Below are 17,515 nucleotides of genomic sequence, written 5' to 3'. Positions count from 1 at the left end.
CCTCGGGGTTCTCCCGTTTCCTCCCACTTTCTTCATTCCATCATAACATTCATTTTTCATAATCACCGTCTCCTTTAGCCTAACCGGCATAAGCGTGGAACGTAAAACTCAAAAATGTCATGTCATGTCGATCCGCAACCTGAGGACGCCCCATGCCGGTAAATATATATGTATACAGCCCCGCATTGATTAAATATAACATTCTAGCTTATAAGTTTATTTGCTTCGGCTGTTCCGAGCTTAAGATATAAGTAAAATATATTAGGAACAAATGATAAACTAAGTGATAACAATAAGAAATGATATAAAAAGCAATGAGTTTATCAGTACGAGACTGTATACCGACTTCTGGGCCACTTTGTATATATAAACAAATTGCTTTGAATATAGGCGTATCTGTCCAGTTGCGAAAGATCTGTTCCTCACAAACTGTCGTAACTCAAGATACGACTGTTTGTGAAAGTGGTTTATATGCTTCATCTTAAGATACGACACAGTGACGTCATCACCTCCGTCAAAACAACGCACATTACAGATGTGTCGTTTTGGGAAATTGTAGCAATCAGTGTATGCAACTACATAGTAAAATATCTCAATTTTCGATTTTTTTTGAGATACGACACTTTGTGACGCTGTCGACGATACGTGGTCAAGCAGCGAGAGCAGGCTCCCATACAGAGTGCCAAGCATTTCGTTTGTGAGAGGTGCGGTGGCACATTCTAAAGTGCGATTTCCTTTCCCAGAACTGATTGCAGACTTAGAAATGCCATCTGCATGTAGAAAATGTTAATATGTGATGGTGGGCTGCACAAAAGTTTTTATAATATTATAAAACGTAGTTTTTCTTACAAAGCATAAGTTCAGCGTTTCACAAAAGAAGCTACTAAAATTTCGAAACCAATACCATGTAAATAGATAACGGACGAGATTACTACAACACGTAAGTACCATTTCTTTAATCATGCTTCCGATTCCGAAACATAAGCATGTTCATTTTCACGTTTTATTGCAATTTTTAACGCTTACCCTATAATTTCGTGCTTCAAGATATGTACAGGAGCGCGGCATATGTGACAAAAATAAAATAACATCTGTAAAGTTTGTTAAAATAAGAAAAATACTTTACCGGTTAAATTTGTTTCATTCGCATCGCTCTCCGCGGAACAACTCTCGTCACCCGTTTCATCATTGTCACTTGATACAGAAAAATTAAACGAAATCAATGTCCTGAGGAACAGTGTCATCATCACTGATTCTTTCTACGAGCCGGTATATTTCATTCTCCAATTCACATTGTATAACAGTTGTATTTACATTTATTTCTAAGGCAGTACCGTCACAATCATGAGTGACACCGTTGCCTCGTCTCGAAAACAACCGTCAATTGGGTCTTAAACGATACTTTTACGTTGGTAAGTGAATATAGATCGGCGCTTATTCAATGGCTCGGATTCTAAACCTTTCAATAATATACCTGGAACAACATTCTTTCTCAGTTTGCGTGTAAATAATTCTCCTGGCATTAGCTTTTCTTTCAATAAACATGACTGCTCGAAGACGGACTCTTGAAGATGTTGAGGCCGCGATGGCCCAGTGGTAGAGTGTTCACCTCTGGTGCTTGGGGTCCTGGGTTCCGTCCCAGCCCCCGCCAAGTGAACGTTATGGTGGATAAACACCGTGTGCGTGGGTTTCCTCGGAGTTCACCCGTTTACTCCCACTTTCTTCATTCCACCATTTCATTCATTACCCATCATCACCGTCTCCTTTAGCCTAACCGGTATACCGTGGGAGGTAAAACTCAAAGATTTCATTTCATTTCTTTTTCTTCAAGATGTTTGGAACAAATACGAATGTTTTCAATTGGCACAATTTTTTTATCGATTTTCTTGAGCCATAATTTATATCGATCTGGTGATTTCTCACGACTTGGAAACGTAAAAAAGGATACTTTATGTTCTCAGTTTTAATCGCACGAGAATTACAACTGAAAACAACACGTGTTAGGAATTTGTACCTTAATTTACAGACATAGCACGCGCTGTTCTAACACACGCTTTCTACTTCACACCAGTATTTCTTTCAGAAAAATATTCCAGGGGGGCACACTTAATATTCGGAGGGGCACATTATTTTCACACAGTAATATTATATTTATTATATTATAAACGTATTATTTTGGTATCTTCCGGGGGCACTCTGAGAGTTTAGAGAGACATTACCACCTAAAAGCATGTCTCGAAGAAACACTACGTAATTACTGCTCTCTCTCTCTACGCTTTTTATACTAATACTGTAGGGAAAACACTAACAAAAACGTCCCTCAAGAATTCAACACAAGCAAGACTACTAACGAACCCAAAACACAATCTATTAAATCCACTGCACTATTAAAGATTTATCAACTGCGTACAAGGGAGTGTTTACTGACTCATATTGAGTTTCTCGCGTAGCCCACGAGTGACGTCAGCATTTGCGATTCATCAAAAACAAATGCCTATAGAAGCTGAACGAGACGGCCTATCAAGATTTTAAAAAATACGGGTCTCCATTTTTTTTTTTTTTTTTTTTTTGGTTACTCTTTCTATTGCACCAAACTTATTTTTAACTCGAACTGCTCCTTTAAGAAGAAATGCAATTCTTCCTTATGCTCAACTTAAAGCTGGCGGATGAAACAGATATATTAAGTTTGCCCATGGTGTTATTTTATGTAACACACTGTTAATGCCAGAACACATTATTTTATAAATATCACATATTAATTCGATTTTGTATTCTTTGTATATACTGTATACATGTTGTGTCTTCAGACCATGGAAAAAAATCTCCGCTGCGCGCTTTGAGTTTATGTGACCATAGCGCCATTTGGAGAAACGTTGGCACATAAAAAGCAATTGAGAATGCAGATGGCAGCACTTGATAGGAACGAGATTGCACAAGTGCTTTGTGGAGCTCTTTCCGTGTTGGAAACGAGTACGAAATGGATCGTTTGTATCCCCCTATTTCTCTCATTCCATTCCGCTCTTGAACTTTTGGTTATCCGAGAGCCCATTGTGAATATGTATCACGCTATCCAATCCACAAATCAAATTTAAATGCAAATTGCGAGATTGTGTAATCCTGGTGTTCTAGTATTAGTAGTACTAACAATAGATAGTTTAATATTATTAGTAGTGTTGAATGTGAATCTAATGGATTTGAGTTATTTGGGTTGTTTAAATAATTGCAAACCTACAGCTCAGTGTTCATTAAAATTTGAGTTAAATTCAATGGTCGTAGTTCATGAAAGAGTACCGGCTCATAGGCTTCTTTACAAAAGATTCTATAAATGAAATGAAGTGAAATCTTTCAGTATAACGCCCTACTATTAGGCTATACCCTTTAGGCTAAGGGAGACGATGTTTTCCTACTATTAGGCTATACTCTTTAGGCTAAGGGAGACAATGGTTGCCTTACTATTAGGCTATACCCTTTAGGCTAAGGGAGACGATGGTTGCCCTGCTATTAGGCTATACCCTTTAGGCTAAGGGAGACGATGGTTGCCTTACTATTAGGCTATACCCTTTAGGGCTAAGGGAGACGATGGTTAAGGCAACCGAATCATGATGAAAGAATTGATGGAATGAGAGTGTGGGACGAAACACGAGTATCCCTAGAAAACTTACGGATACGATGCTGGCTATCATGAACTTACTTGGACGCAGGGCGGATCCAGGGGAGCGATCGCCTCCACCCCCCCCCCGCAGAAGAGAAAACTTTCTTATTTTATGTATAAATAGTATCCATCCCAGAGTTTGTAGCTCTAAAAAGTAGCTCTAAGTAGCAGTATTACAACCCACCGCTCCTCCCCTCAGAAGTCCGTCCTGGATCCGCCCCTTCTGGAAATTGATCGAACCAGGCACCATGCACATTAGAGGTAAAAAATTCTGTTTTAAAAATTTGTAGTTTACATACTTCTTCCAGTTGCCATACCAATTGAACGACGGTCAAATTACGAAATAATAGAAGCTTTTGCAAATGGAGTAGTGACCTTTAGGTTTCATGTTTCGTCTTAAATACTATGAGTTCCTTTTTTCCCTTCATTTTACTTTTCTTTAGCGTAAAAAAGAATCATATATTGCGTCAAATTTTGGAAACAACAGAAATGTTAACAGAACTCTTCGCATTATTATCAAAGTTCAAATAGTAGTATACTTCGATCTACTATAAATGCATATGTTTTATTATGATGTACTAAAGTCTTATCATAGAAAATCTCTCAATATCAAAAGTGGGTTGACTGGGAACATGCACCCCAGCATATTTGATAAAAGTACATCTTGAAAATGACTGGTTTGCGGCACAAAACGACACAAAATACCACAAAACTTTGACATAGGAAAACTTTTAATTTGTAAAGTGTGGACCTCTGAGCATAGGTCCCAGTATATTTCTTAGGATCATATCTTGATAGGAACAAAAATCTTTGGCACAGAAAAAATTCTAAAGTGGAGTTATGGACGTTTGTAGGCAAGAGATTTTCAGTAGGATAAATTCCCATACATGCTCTGGCTTAAAACTATGTCCAAAAGGCAAAAACTAAACCTTAACAGCGGTGAACACGAAATTGTGTCAGCGAATAGTCGAAAGCGTTATGAATTGCCACTTCCATGATTCGACGTATATATACAAAGTTGCGCGTATTATTACAACATATTTTTCATACTGTTAGACCGCCATATCTCTGAAATGAAGCACTATTCCTGTCATGTTCGTAGGATTTTTTTCTTTTGTATTTTGATGTAAAGAATTACCTATTATAGCTACTCGGTCTAGTTCCTTAACATCCTGTGAATCAAATAAATTAAAAATTGTGATTTATTACTAGCAACAACGACATAGGTTTTAGCGCCACAAGAGGTTTTCTTTTTCAGTTTTGTCGAAACCTACAAATGAGAATTCGCCCTAAAGCATGTTACTTCGTTCACCTCGATGTAATTATCTCCAACAGACAACTTCTACAATCTATTTCCGAAAAATATTTTTAGTTTAAAAGAATTTAAAAATCTAGAGTAATTATAATTGTAGTCTCCATCTCACCAACTATAACATGTACAATCATCTTTCTAGTATCGTAATGTAATGTTGAATGAAGATATCATCTCAAAAAGTGACATGGTTCTCATATAGCATCTATTTTTAGTTCACAAAGAAATTAGCTTTCCTCCATTTTCTCCGAAACTACACACGAGGTTTTTAATCTTATAGGTATTATTTAGTTTAGATCAGTAAGTTCTATCGATTTGTATTAGTATTATCTTGTGACATTTTCTGCGTTAAACTCTAACAATATTGTACAGTACATTCAACGGTATTATCTCTTTGATGTTAGATTTTTCTTATATACAAGGATCTATGCTGGAGTTGGTCCTTGTAGATCCTTTGGGGTCGGGACCCCTTCCGAAATCCAAACTTTTCTGTAAATTTAATCTAATTTTAGAAGCGATTTTACAAATTTTAATGTAATTTATCCTCATATGAAACTTGGCCACCTCCCCCAAAATTTTGGAGTCCTTCCCAAAGAAACTCCACTTGACATGGTTGTTTATTTCTACTCTCCTTAATAAACTAAAGAATTATTCCCTGAATCGTCAACTCAATTGAAGGGTACACGGAAAGGAGCTAATCGACACTTTAAATTTTTGTCAGGAGAAGCAATTTGAAATGTTGATGGGCACCTTCTTTCTTTGTATATTTATTTTTCTTGTGTAAGTTTCTCTGCAACGAGTCACTGTGTTCACTATATCCGTAGTGCATTTACAAGTTCAAACTAGTATAAACAGGTAGTGTCCATATCGGCTTTTTAACAAAAATTGCAATGAACCCTTTTTTTTTCGGATACCCTTCAATATTTGTCCCAGCTATTTCATAACACTTATTGTGCATTATAAATAACTGCTTAATAAGTAAAACACTAAACATTAATCTGCATACATAATTCAGAGTTCTAGCTTTCACATCTTTCTCTTGTTCTCTGCAGATGTTCACGTCGTTTGTTTGGTAGTGAAAATTTAATTTTGTCTAAGAATATTTTAATCTTCCAAAAAATTGGAAGATTTTTAAAATGTGTTACCTTTGACTTCATTTTAGCTACCAATACATAGACATCTAGGGATTTAATAGTTGTAGGATCATCAAGTGGGTTGCAATATGTTTCCACTGTGTATAGGACGGCTTCAAAAAAAGGGAATTTCTAAACATATATGCTACACATAATTTGGCTTTTAAAATAACGAAGATTGATATGACACATAGAGGCTGATATAACATGAGAAACGAAAGCTTCTGCTGTTAAATATTAGTTTTGACACATTTTGTCAAGTTGCTCTTAAGTAAAACGAAAAATTCTTTATAATTTAGGACCATTTCTTAAAATGTCTATTAGAGCCCACGAAATATGTTTCTTAAGGCCTTGAGTCAAATATTGTTCCCTGAAATTAACTAGTAAAGCATGGAATGGGCCCATGATATAATTTCTAAAAGAACTGAAAAAAAATAATTTAGATGCAACTTAAATATATTTCCCTAAGATGGAGCATAAATATATTCTGGGCAATACTTCAATTAAATACCAACTGGGGACCCTACAAGTACCAGTTTATTAAGGTTTTAAATTTTAGGGGGCAAATATTACATGTATAACTAATGTTTTTCTACAAGACCCAACTATTTTACGAAAGAGACGCAAGTATTAATGCTTGTTGCTCGGGGAAAGTTTCAAGTTATGGTGTTGACCAATTCCCAATTATTTTTGTTACGGAAATTAATCATAGGCTTTCCCATTTTGAAGGGATTGAATAAACTTTCTAATCGTCTTTGCTACTTCGTTTTATATTTTTCGAACAGACAAATCCTAGTAATCTCCTTGTTCGCCTAGTCGATAACTTTTCAAATTTTGATAAATTCGATGGATAGATTATCAAATTATGCCAATTTGTCTAAAGTTCTATTTTTTGTTTAATTTTCTAAACGTGTTCAGCGCAGTATATTAGTGTAATTATTATTGGTATTGTGCAATAATCATAAATTAAAATGATTACAGTAGACTTTCTGTTAACGGCCCACCACCGGACTGGGCCCTGTCGGATAATTAAAATCTTAAGTTAAAAGGAAGATTTCATTTCAAAGCTCCAAAAGCGTCATTTCACAGTTCCCGAATTGTATAGCAGCTCTATAATGGTTTAAAACGGCTTACAGTATTAAAATTCAATAAATTTAATTTATGAAAAGGAGAAATTTTGGGGTCAAGCTGCTCTAATGATACTCACAGTCAGTTGAACGAAATATTGTTAGTGAATAAAGCACGATGTACTATCACAAACTTACACACTTTTTTACGATGTATGTGTATTGATTGAGGAAAATAACGAAACTGAAAAATGCCATTGAGTACCTACAATGTTCAATGAAATAAGGTATTGTAATTTACATACATATATACGAGGGCTATCCAGAAAGTAGATTACGTTTTCGTCTGTGTCCGCTAGGGGCGGGGATAGCGCGGCCATCTTGGGGTCAGAGCGTTGCGCAGCTCAGTCGGCATCTAGCCGTGCTAGTGAGAGGTTCGTGCTGTGCTCCGTTAAGATACTGTGACGGTTTGAAATGTCTGCGTTAATTGAAAATCCCGCGAGCTGCGAGGTGCGTGCAGTAATAAGGTTTCTGACAGCAAAAAACTGTAAACCGATAGAAATCTATCGGCAGCTGTGTGAAGTGTATGGGGACAACATTATCACTGAAGGTGGAGTGCGACAGTGGGTCATAAGATTTAAAAATGGCCGAACCAATGTTCACGACGAAGATCGAAGTGGGAGACCCAGCAAAGTGACTGCCGAACTTGTCGAAAAAGTCGATGTTAAAGTCCGTGAAAATCGAAAGTTCACAATAACGGAACTTTCTTTGAGTTTTCCACAAATTTCGCGAAGTTTGTTGCACGAAATCATCAGCGAAAAGCTTGGTTACCACAAGTTTTGTGCAAGATGGATTCCAAAAATCTTGACAGAGGACCACAAAAATCAGCGAATGGCTGCAGCGTTGCACTTTTTGGACGCCTACAATAAGGATGGTGACTCTTTACTCGATCGCATCGTTACTGGTGACGAAACATGGGTGAAACACGTGAACTGTGAAACGAAATTGCAATCAATGCAGTGGGGGCACACAGGTTCTCCCCAAAAACCCAAGAAATGCATGCAAACAATGTCGGCAAGGAAGATGATGGCGACTGTTTTTTGGGACAGAAAAGGTGTGATTTTGGTGGACTTCCTGGAAAGAGGCACTACAATAAACGCTCAAAGGTATTGCCAAACTCTGCAAAACCTCAGAAGAGCAATTCAAAACAAGCGCAGAGGAATGTTGAGCTCTAAGATCTTGTTGATTCACGACAACGCCCGGCCCCACACGGCAAATGTCACGCGTGAAGTTCTTGAATCTTTTCAGTGGGAGTTGTTTCCTCATCCGCCGTACAGTCCCGACCTGGCACCGAGCGACTTCCACCTATTCCCAGCAATGAAGAAGTGGCTGGCTATGCAGCGTTTTGATGACGACGAACAGCTGCAAGAAGAGGTAACGAAGTGGTTGAAGTCGCAGGCGGCCGAATTTTTCGACGAAGGAATTTCCAAGCTCGTACATCGCTACGATAAATGCCTTAATTTGAATGGTGACTATGTCGAAAAGTAGTATTTGTGTGTGGCTTTCATCTGTATATAATAAAATTTGTTTCCTATACTTTGTTGATTTTTTATTCCAAAACGTAATCTACTTTCTGGATAGCCCTCGTACTAAACGAAGAAAAACAAAATTGGGCTTAAAAATATAAAAGTTATACTTTAAAATGTGTGTAATTTTTGGAGTCGTATATTGTTATTGAGCGCTAACGTAACTGATAACGAAAATAAATTATTTCTAAGTTCATAAGCGGTTAAAGAGAAGTCGGTTAAGAAAGAGAGAGAGAGTACATTGTTTTGCAAATTAGTTTTGTGTGTTTGAAGAAAATAATAAACAACATTACCATGCTATTTCTATAAATAATTTCGTATATTGTATAAACATTTGTCTCAAATATTTACAAATAGAATGAAAGACCTTATTCTTTTGTGAATTTACGGTATGTGATACATTTCAAAATTGCAAAACTTCCTTTGATTCTGATCTACTGGCATAATTTTAATACTTACAGTTTTATTTTCATTTTTTAGCATGTCCTGGGGAAAACAAGAACTGTCGTTTTTGTACTTATAAACCTAAGAATATTGGAACTGTGTTCTGATATGTACTGCGCCTCGTTCTACGCTTCCTTTTCTACAGCACAATATCTTGTTGTGATAGTGTAAGATAAAATCAGTGGCATCTCGTGAGGGATCACGTACACTCATGTCCAAAATTATTGTCGCATGTCTATAAATATGTTGTTGTAGGAATATAATTTGATAACGAATTCGCCCGGTATTTTTATATTGTTACTGTGTATAATCGGCAAAGACATGTATGTGGCAAATTTCATATCAAAAGTCCAGTAAGTAAGAACAATAAGACGAAAATAAAACTTTCTTGTCAATTTAGCAACATTTTGTCCTCGTATTCACTCTAATTTTCGTATTTATAATTCTTTTCCTATGCAATTTACCACAAATATACATTTTCCGATCACACACATAGTATCAGTATTAAACGTACCTTGTAAAATCATTATCGAATTATATTCTTACAAGAAGACAATTATAGATATACGACAATCATTTTGGACATGAGTGTACATAGTAATGAAACTTTTTATAGCTTTCAAACTAGTGTTGTCTATGAAGCTAGACACGAAATAAGGTTTTCTCGTTTGGTATCGTAATCTTTCGTCTCGGTTCGTCTCCACTCGTGTCTCGAAAATTAGACGACAATTTTCATTTTTCTTATCTCGTTCTGTTTTTAAAAGAAACTTCTCGCCTCGTGGTAACACTACTTCAAACTAAGGGAGACAAAGTTACCTAATATTCTAATTCTTGTATACAAGAATTGGGTTAGTTAAGTTTCTTTCCCTTAGTTTGAACCGGTAAAGTTTTATTTTTACCTAAGTGACTTCCGTCATGAGCCGTCACTGGATAAATGTTTGAAATGTCATATATATTATATATAGGGTGGGCACAAAGTTCCGTCACACCCTTAAAGTACTAAGAACTCAAACTATACAAACTCTAATCATAACCATAAATGTACACACTATTGATTGAGTTTTATGTCTAATGAACACCTGTTGTCTTTAGTGTCTAACACATCAATATGGGTTGCACCGTGTTCTGAACACAAAATAATACGTCACCAGATTCTGTGAGAACATTCTTGTCAGGATTTCTAGAGTAACAAGTCTGAAAGCAAGTCTTACAGCTTGTCTCAATTTATCAATCATAATATAATGTTGTGCTGCAATTATTTATGAATACCCAGTGCGAATTCTTACAGGTCGTTAAATCAACGGTTCGAGGTAGCCAGTCAAGTGGAGCGAAAAGTAAATGAGATCCGAGCGTCATAGATACAGTTCATTGAAGTAAAAAAATGAGAAGGCGCTCTGTCTTCCTGGAACAAACATATCTCCTTGATCTCTCCGATTTCCCTAAGGTGAATGAACCAGTTTCTTAGCATATCAATATATCGATGCTGGTTAACAGGTCCAAAAAAATATGGACTGTGAATTTGTTCCCTCGTCCACGCAAGCTCATATGACATGGGGAGGGTTACTTACAATTACCTCTTTTAAAAAATATGGGGATTTCTTTGATCATAAGACTTTCTTGCTAGCGAATTTTCGTATATGACATATTCGTAATTGACATATTTGAAATTCTCTTTTTCACGTTTCGAGATAGTGTCGAACACCTGCAGAAGTGAGTCAAATGCTTCCTTTCTCATTTTAAATCATTGTCAGATTATTCTTAAACAAAACCTTCGGTCGATATGAGTCTAATTTTACGCCATGTTTCATTTGTTTGCACAGAGTTGACCGGTGTAAACCAAGTTAAACGGACCGTTTGCGAGTTGACTTCATTGGTAATCTTTCCAGTGATGCCGCGTCTTCTCTGCATTATTCCTTTCTTCGTGATTTGTCCTTAACACAGATAATACAAAAGATTTTCTGTTCCCAACTCAAAACTGTTCCCTTTGGAGGGGGATCATGTCTGAGTTGTTGCTGGAAATTCATACGCACCTGTTCCAACGTTTTTTAACTTCCTCTCTTAAATCCAGGTGCTCGTGACGATGAGTTCTTTCATGATATAATTGCTTATATTAGCCATTATTTATACCTGAAACAAGAAAGACATACATTTGGGATTCTGTCATATGGATTCAGAGCCGTAGCTAAGGGGGGGGCAGCGGGGCGCCCGCCCCGGGCGCTGATAGCAAGGGGGCGCCGAACGAGCAAGGAGAAAGAAAAAGTGATGTTGGACATGAGTAAAAAACGAGTCGCCCCCAGAAAGTATTGGCGCCCTATTAGATCAGTATTGCTGTCGGTTATTAATGAAATACATAGATTTCTTAAAAATCTTCTTGCTCGCTTCGCTCGCAATCCTAGAGTTTAAGTAAGTCATAACAAGTTTTTACTTATTACTTGAAGAGTTATAGATGATTTCTTAATGACATGTGGTATACAAGGTGCCGAGTAATGACTTATAATGTACGCAGGAGCATTTTCAAAATCAGAAACGACCAAAGTCGTGTTCGGCATTTTGACAGTGATGAGTTCAAAACGTTTTTCTACCCAATCCGATTAATCACGACGCGCAGTGGAGCCAAAGCATTGAATTCTTGGCAAAAATAAGAATACGCAATATGAAGCAGAAAATTGAAAGAAAACCAATTAGTTCGGTGTGTGCAGTAGTTACAATCAGGGTGGAAAAAAATCATGATTTTTTTAAAAAAAAATCATTTTTGTTGATTTTTTTGATTTAAATCGATTTTTTTGATTTAAATCAAATCTTTTTCTTCGTATAATATAAGTCGCGAACTGAAGAAAAAACATTAGGAAATAGTATTAAATGTTAATTATGTCATTTTAGTGAAAGTATTGGGTTTTAATTTTGAATTAATTCCCAATCGTTAACCTATTTCAATCCCAAACAATGCTTCTTAAGCATTAAGGAAAAAGTACAGCAATGTTTATCAACATGACACTTTTCTTTTCACGAAAGTTACTGATATTTGGCAGGGGCACATTTTTAAACAATTGGAACTAGCTAGCGGCACGAAATACATATAAAGTACGTAAATTTCGCCTAAAATTAACTAACTCACTCTATGACCTATGGAACCCGGAGGTTCAATGCCATGTTCACAAAACCTCTCCTGACTTCTTTCCTTAGTCAACTGAATCCAGTTTCTATTTTGTATTCTTATTTCTGCGAGATCCATCTTAATATTGTCCTCTCATCTGCGCCTAGGTCTTCCTAATGGTCGTTTACCGATTGAACTTCCAGTTAAAACTTTGAAAGCGTTCCTACTTTTTCCATTCTAGCTACATGTCCTGCCCACCTGAGCCTCCAAGATTTGATGACCCTAAAAATGTTTGGTGAATGGTATAAATTATGCAGTTCCCCATCATGAAGTTTTCGCCATTCCTCATTTCCGTTCCTTTTGGTTCCGAATATTCGTTTCAGGATTTTATTCTCAAATACTTTCAGTCTGCGTTCTTCCCTCAGCGTAAGCGATCATTTTTCACAATCATACAGCACAACAGGCATAATTATCGTTTTATATATTTTAAGCTTCAAATTCCTCGACAGAATTCGCGACAACAAGAGATTTTGAACTGAATAATAACGCGAATTCGTGCAGGAATTCCAAAATAAAAAAATTCAAGATGATCAGTTCCATAAGAACGAACATTTGTGATTGTTAAAAATATGCTTTATGTGATGTGAAAAACAGTTCAAATGCGAGTTGTCCGTGCATTTAAGACCTATACATAGCAGGCACGTTTTTATACTTTTCTGTTGGCTATTTTATTTCCTCTGACATTTTTTCCTGCACAGGCGCGGCAAATTTTCTGCGATCACATCGCAGATCGCGGCATGTTCTGCAATGGGGTCAAGTATCGACTTTATCAAAAGTATTATTCGATATTTTAACGCATCCAAAATTTGTCGTATTACGATCCCGAGGAACTTCTATTTATTTAGTACATAAATTTCGCCCAAAATTTTAAAATTTTTTTTTTGTTTCGAAGAGGGGATCGGACCCCTCTAAATACGCCCTTATTATCTGGAAACAAACAAATAGACGTGGACACAAAAGAGTTTTCATCTTAAATGTCCATGGTGATTTCCCCGTTGGAATAAAAATTTTAAAACCCTGTGTTACAAAGAGAAGAAAGCAGGGTTCACCCGTAACCCGTTCAAACGGGATTTTCCCTGATCGTTCCCTATATGATACTCGTTTTCATACTGTGCTTACATACATTTGAGTCTCATTGTATTATGATTATTATCTTCCATAATCAAAATAACAGAAGAGAAACGGGATTTTACTTACTTTCACTTTAAATTAATTCATTTCGGAATTTGATTTAAATCAACGATTTTTATTTAAAAAATCAAGTGATTTAAATCTTGATTAAAATCGTGATTTAAATCAGACTGATTTAAATCAATCCACCCTGGTTACAATAATATTATTTCGACATTATTTTATCAAAAACATAGAGTTTACATCAGAAAAGGAAATGTTCCTTATATTCGCGCCTAAATTATATAACAGATTATATGATTGGGATGAACAAACGCGTGGGCAATATGCTTTGATTGGGCAATTTACAATTGACTTACATTCTTACGCATCAAAGGAAAAAGTGTACTTATTCATTTTACAACTGAATAGTAACAAAATTGAAGAAAAGTTCTTGCTTCTCAAAATTATTTCAAAGTTGTGGAGAGTTCGTTGTGACAATGAAGCCCCCAAAGAGGTCTGGTGGCAAAATTTCCAGAATCGATCTATATTCAACTTTGTCACTGCGTGCATGGGGATCACACGTCTAATAACCTAACACTTGCTCTCACATTCATCCCAGCTAAATTCAAAAGCAGCATTGCATCCAGAATGCGGTTTTCCTCAAACATTTTCATGCGCTATATTTCCCAAAAGTGCAAATATGTGCAGGTTTTCTCTTTGCATGCAGTAAGAACAATGTTTCCGCTACGACACATTAAAAATCACAAACATATTATGCCATATTTTTTTAGTAAAATGCCATTCTATCGTTTGACTATAGTTTATATGCTTTCAGTACCACATATTTTCCAAATATGATAGGTAGGGGATTACCATAGGGATATGATAATGATATTAACATCATTCCAAATATGATTATTGACTACGCATCACATCAACATTCTAAATATACAAAACGATACATACATGTGGGTCGTGTCACCATGTATTCCAGCCACTAATTATCTACACGCAATGTAGGAATAGTTGCATTCAAAGTCAATTTCCTATCTTCTGTCACTAAGCAGCGTCTCTCCGGCTTCGGTGGATAACCAAATTTACATGTCCTATGAGTTCACTGTAAACTGCTATCACTTCTTTTCCTGCACACTATTTTATGTGTACACTATTGAGGTTTCATTATAACAAATTATATCGAGTCAATCTTTTATTTCATTTTTCGAGTTTTTGCTAAGAATTGCCTGGTTTGGACCCACTGTGCGACGGTGAGAATGAAGATATGAAAGTGAGAAGAATGAAGAGACACATTCAAGCTGCTGTTTGCGAGGGATCATAAATTAGCCTAACGAAGTTCGACTTTTTCAGACACTTATCACTACCAATGATTTATTTTTAAATTCCATTGACATATCAAATGCTTTCTGTTCGGAGGAATTTATTGGGGTCATATTTTCATCAACTTTTTGTATCGCCAGCATAGTATTTTGTGCATGCGTGTCTAGTTGTTGGATGTTTTTATCTATTTACATACACACAAAACATAAGTACACACATTCTTCATATATGTGCGAGTTAGTGTATTTTAATATGTTAATCAATAATAAGTCCCTTAAATTCGGAACTTTCATTCATTAAGAAATTAAGTAATTACTATAATTTCAGACATATGTAGTAGCCAAAGTATATTTAGGATTTTAAGTACAAACATTGAAAACATATTTTTCACATCCATCGATCATTATTTAGAAATTCATAAAGAAGGCTCCTTTTGAATTTCCATTACATTTCACAAAATATTTTTTACCGTTAAAAGATCGAAATCAAAATACTATTGATGTGGTCACATACAAAATAAAATTAAAAAGTTTACAATTATTATTGGAAATTAATAATGTCACCCATTTCGAACAATTTAAAAGCACATAGTTTTTAATGTATTGAAATTCATTTTTTATCGATAGTATGAAACATTGTAAACATTGTAACTTTACATAACTGTTCTCCTAGTGAATTTGTATACAACAAGGGTAGTTTTGTCAAGTTTAACAAAAAGTCCAAAATAAGGCTCTTGAAAACAGCTCTTATTTGAAAAAGGGTACATAATGATCTTTTTTGGTTGTTGCAATGGTTTGGTCTTTCCAAGAAGATGAATAAAATTTCAGCGTAGCATAACAACTGGTAAGGTGAGTGTAGGGGGCGCTAAATTCTACTTCGCCCCGGGCGCCGAAATCTCTAGCTACGGCTCTGTATGGATTTACATGTTTCATTTAGATTGATAGTTTATATAATTATATTTACAGTGTATATAGTTTACGGATTCTGATTATGGAGATGACGGGACTTTGTGTCCAATCTGTAGATACATAGGCTTAGGTCTATACCATATTACATTTAATCTATAATATCGGGCGATCTAAAAAAATAAAATGAATTTTTTTCTTCTTACTTTTCAGCGGTGAATTGTAATCACATATTCAAAAGTGATGTTACGAAGAATGGGACATTTTCTTCCCCAAACTACCCTAACCCTTACCCCCAAGGAAGTTTGTGTCGTTATGAGTTTGAAGGAAGAGGGAAGGAGCGTGTCCAAATCGTTTTCACAGACTTTAACCTCTACCATCCGAACGACGATTCCAAAGAGTAAGTAAAGATTCTTTTATTTAAAATGTTGCATGTATTTCAAAATTACTGAAAAGTCATTTTTTAGATTGTTGATAATACTACCTTGCAACACTGGTAACGAACAGAATGTGCAGAATAAGAAGTAGGTTACTTTCCTTTTCCACACAACCATAATGCATTAATGTCTCACTAACCAACTTTAATAGGACCGATGGTGCATCAGTTACAGGATAATTCACGTAATCTGGAATAGAGGAAGCTCGAGAAGATAAAATAGACGGAGAGAGTAACACACGAAGATGTTTTAAGACCAGTAAGAGAGAAGAGGATGCTTTTGCGAGTATCTTTCGTAGGAAGGTCAATTAGGTTGGATATATGTTGCGAAGAAATTGTCTTCTTCATACCGCCTTAGAGGAAAAGATGCAAAGAAAGCAAAGAGTAGGATTTGGGATTTAGATTTCTGCGCTTTCAGCATCGATGGCTAGTTAGCCCTTCACGTTTGAGGGATGATGTCCATCGGCGAGCACACTATCCGGGGAAAGGGAAGGAAGAAAGGATTGGAGAAGGAAGGAAGCAGCCTGGGACGTATATGTGAGGTACCATCCCGGCAGGCCTGCTGCGAATAAGGAAAACCCAGGGAAACGTCATTCAGCATGGCTGGCCTGAAAAAGCTTTTTACACTTTTTCGACCGAGAGAGCCTAACGGGAATCGAACCTGGGACCGCTCGCACCGAATACGAGAGCGTTAGCGACTATGCTACGCGGGGCCACCTAGAAACTCTAAGGAACATTATGTTTAACAACAATTAGAAAAGCGAGAAATATTCGTAGTTGGTGAGAAGAACGTGGCGCACAAACCACTAGTTTCTTTTAGATAAAGTATTTTTGCCTCCATGAAGTTGGAATTCGTGGGAAAAAATTGCTAAAGACATAGAAAATGAATGATAGCAAATTGGAGAAAAGGAATGCAGTAGGTAAAAGGATAATACAGTGTGGAATTGCATTTGACCTGACTATAGTCGACATCAACTTCGAGGAGCGAAACAGGTAGTTTGTAAGTTGCGTAAGCGAGGCAGAATCAGTCAGATCAACTATATTATGTGTTGCAGGAAATACCTTAAGTAAGTGAGGGACAGGAGGACGACAAATGGAGAAAATGTGATCTCATAGCATAGGCTGCTTATAGCCGATTATAAGATAACAGTGAACAAATATGTTAAGCTCACAAGACAGAGAGAACTAAGGATAAAATAACGGAGATTAAAATAGGTAAGTCTAAGTAACCAAGTTCAAGGAAAAGATTTTGCAATATATATAATTGGTAGAAGCCATATAACAATGGTGGAAGTTGACTAGCCATACCGTAAGGAAAGTTGGAGAAATAATGCTCGAAAAAAACATCAAGGAAAGAACAATCACAAGTAAAGGAGAC

At 36.3% G+C, this 17,515-nt stretch overlaps 1 protein-coding gene across 1 annotated transcript in view; it reads left to right on the top strand.

Moving 5' to 3' along the window:
• Positions 1 to 17,515, top strand: part of LOC145662927 (suppressor of lurcher protein 1-like) — a 2,696,516-nt gene that overhangs the window by 2,569,521 nt on the left and 109,480 nt on the right. The window contains exon 10 of the mRNA XM_081728947.1: positions 15,915 to 16,101. Within this exon, the coding sequence (XP_081585073.1) occupies positions 15,915 to 16,101 (187 nt within the window). The remainder of the gene's footprint in view (positions 1 to 15,914; positions 16,102 to 17,515) is intronic.

The sequence above is a fragment of the Thermobia domestica genome, chromosome 10, assembly GCF_964235325.1.
Source record: "Thermobia domestica chromosome 10, izTheDome1.hap1.1, whole genome shotgun sequence".
NCBI classification, from domain to species: Eukaryota; Metazoa; Arthropoda; class Insecta; order Zygentoma; family Lepismatidae; genus Thermobia; species Thermobia domestica.
This window is presented reverse-complemented; position numbering and strand designations above follow the sequence as displayed.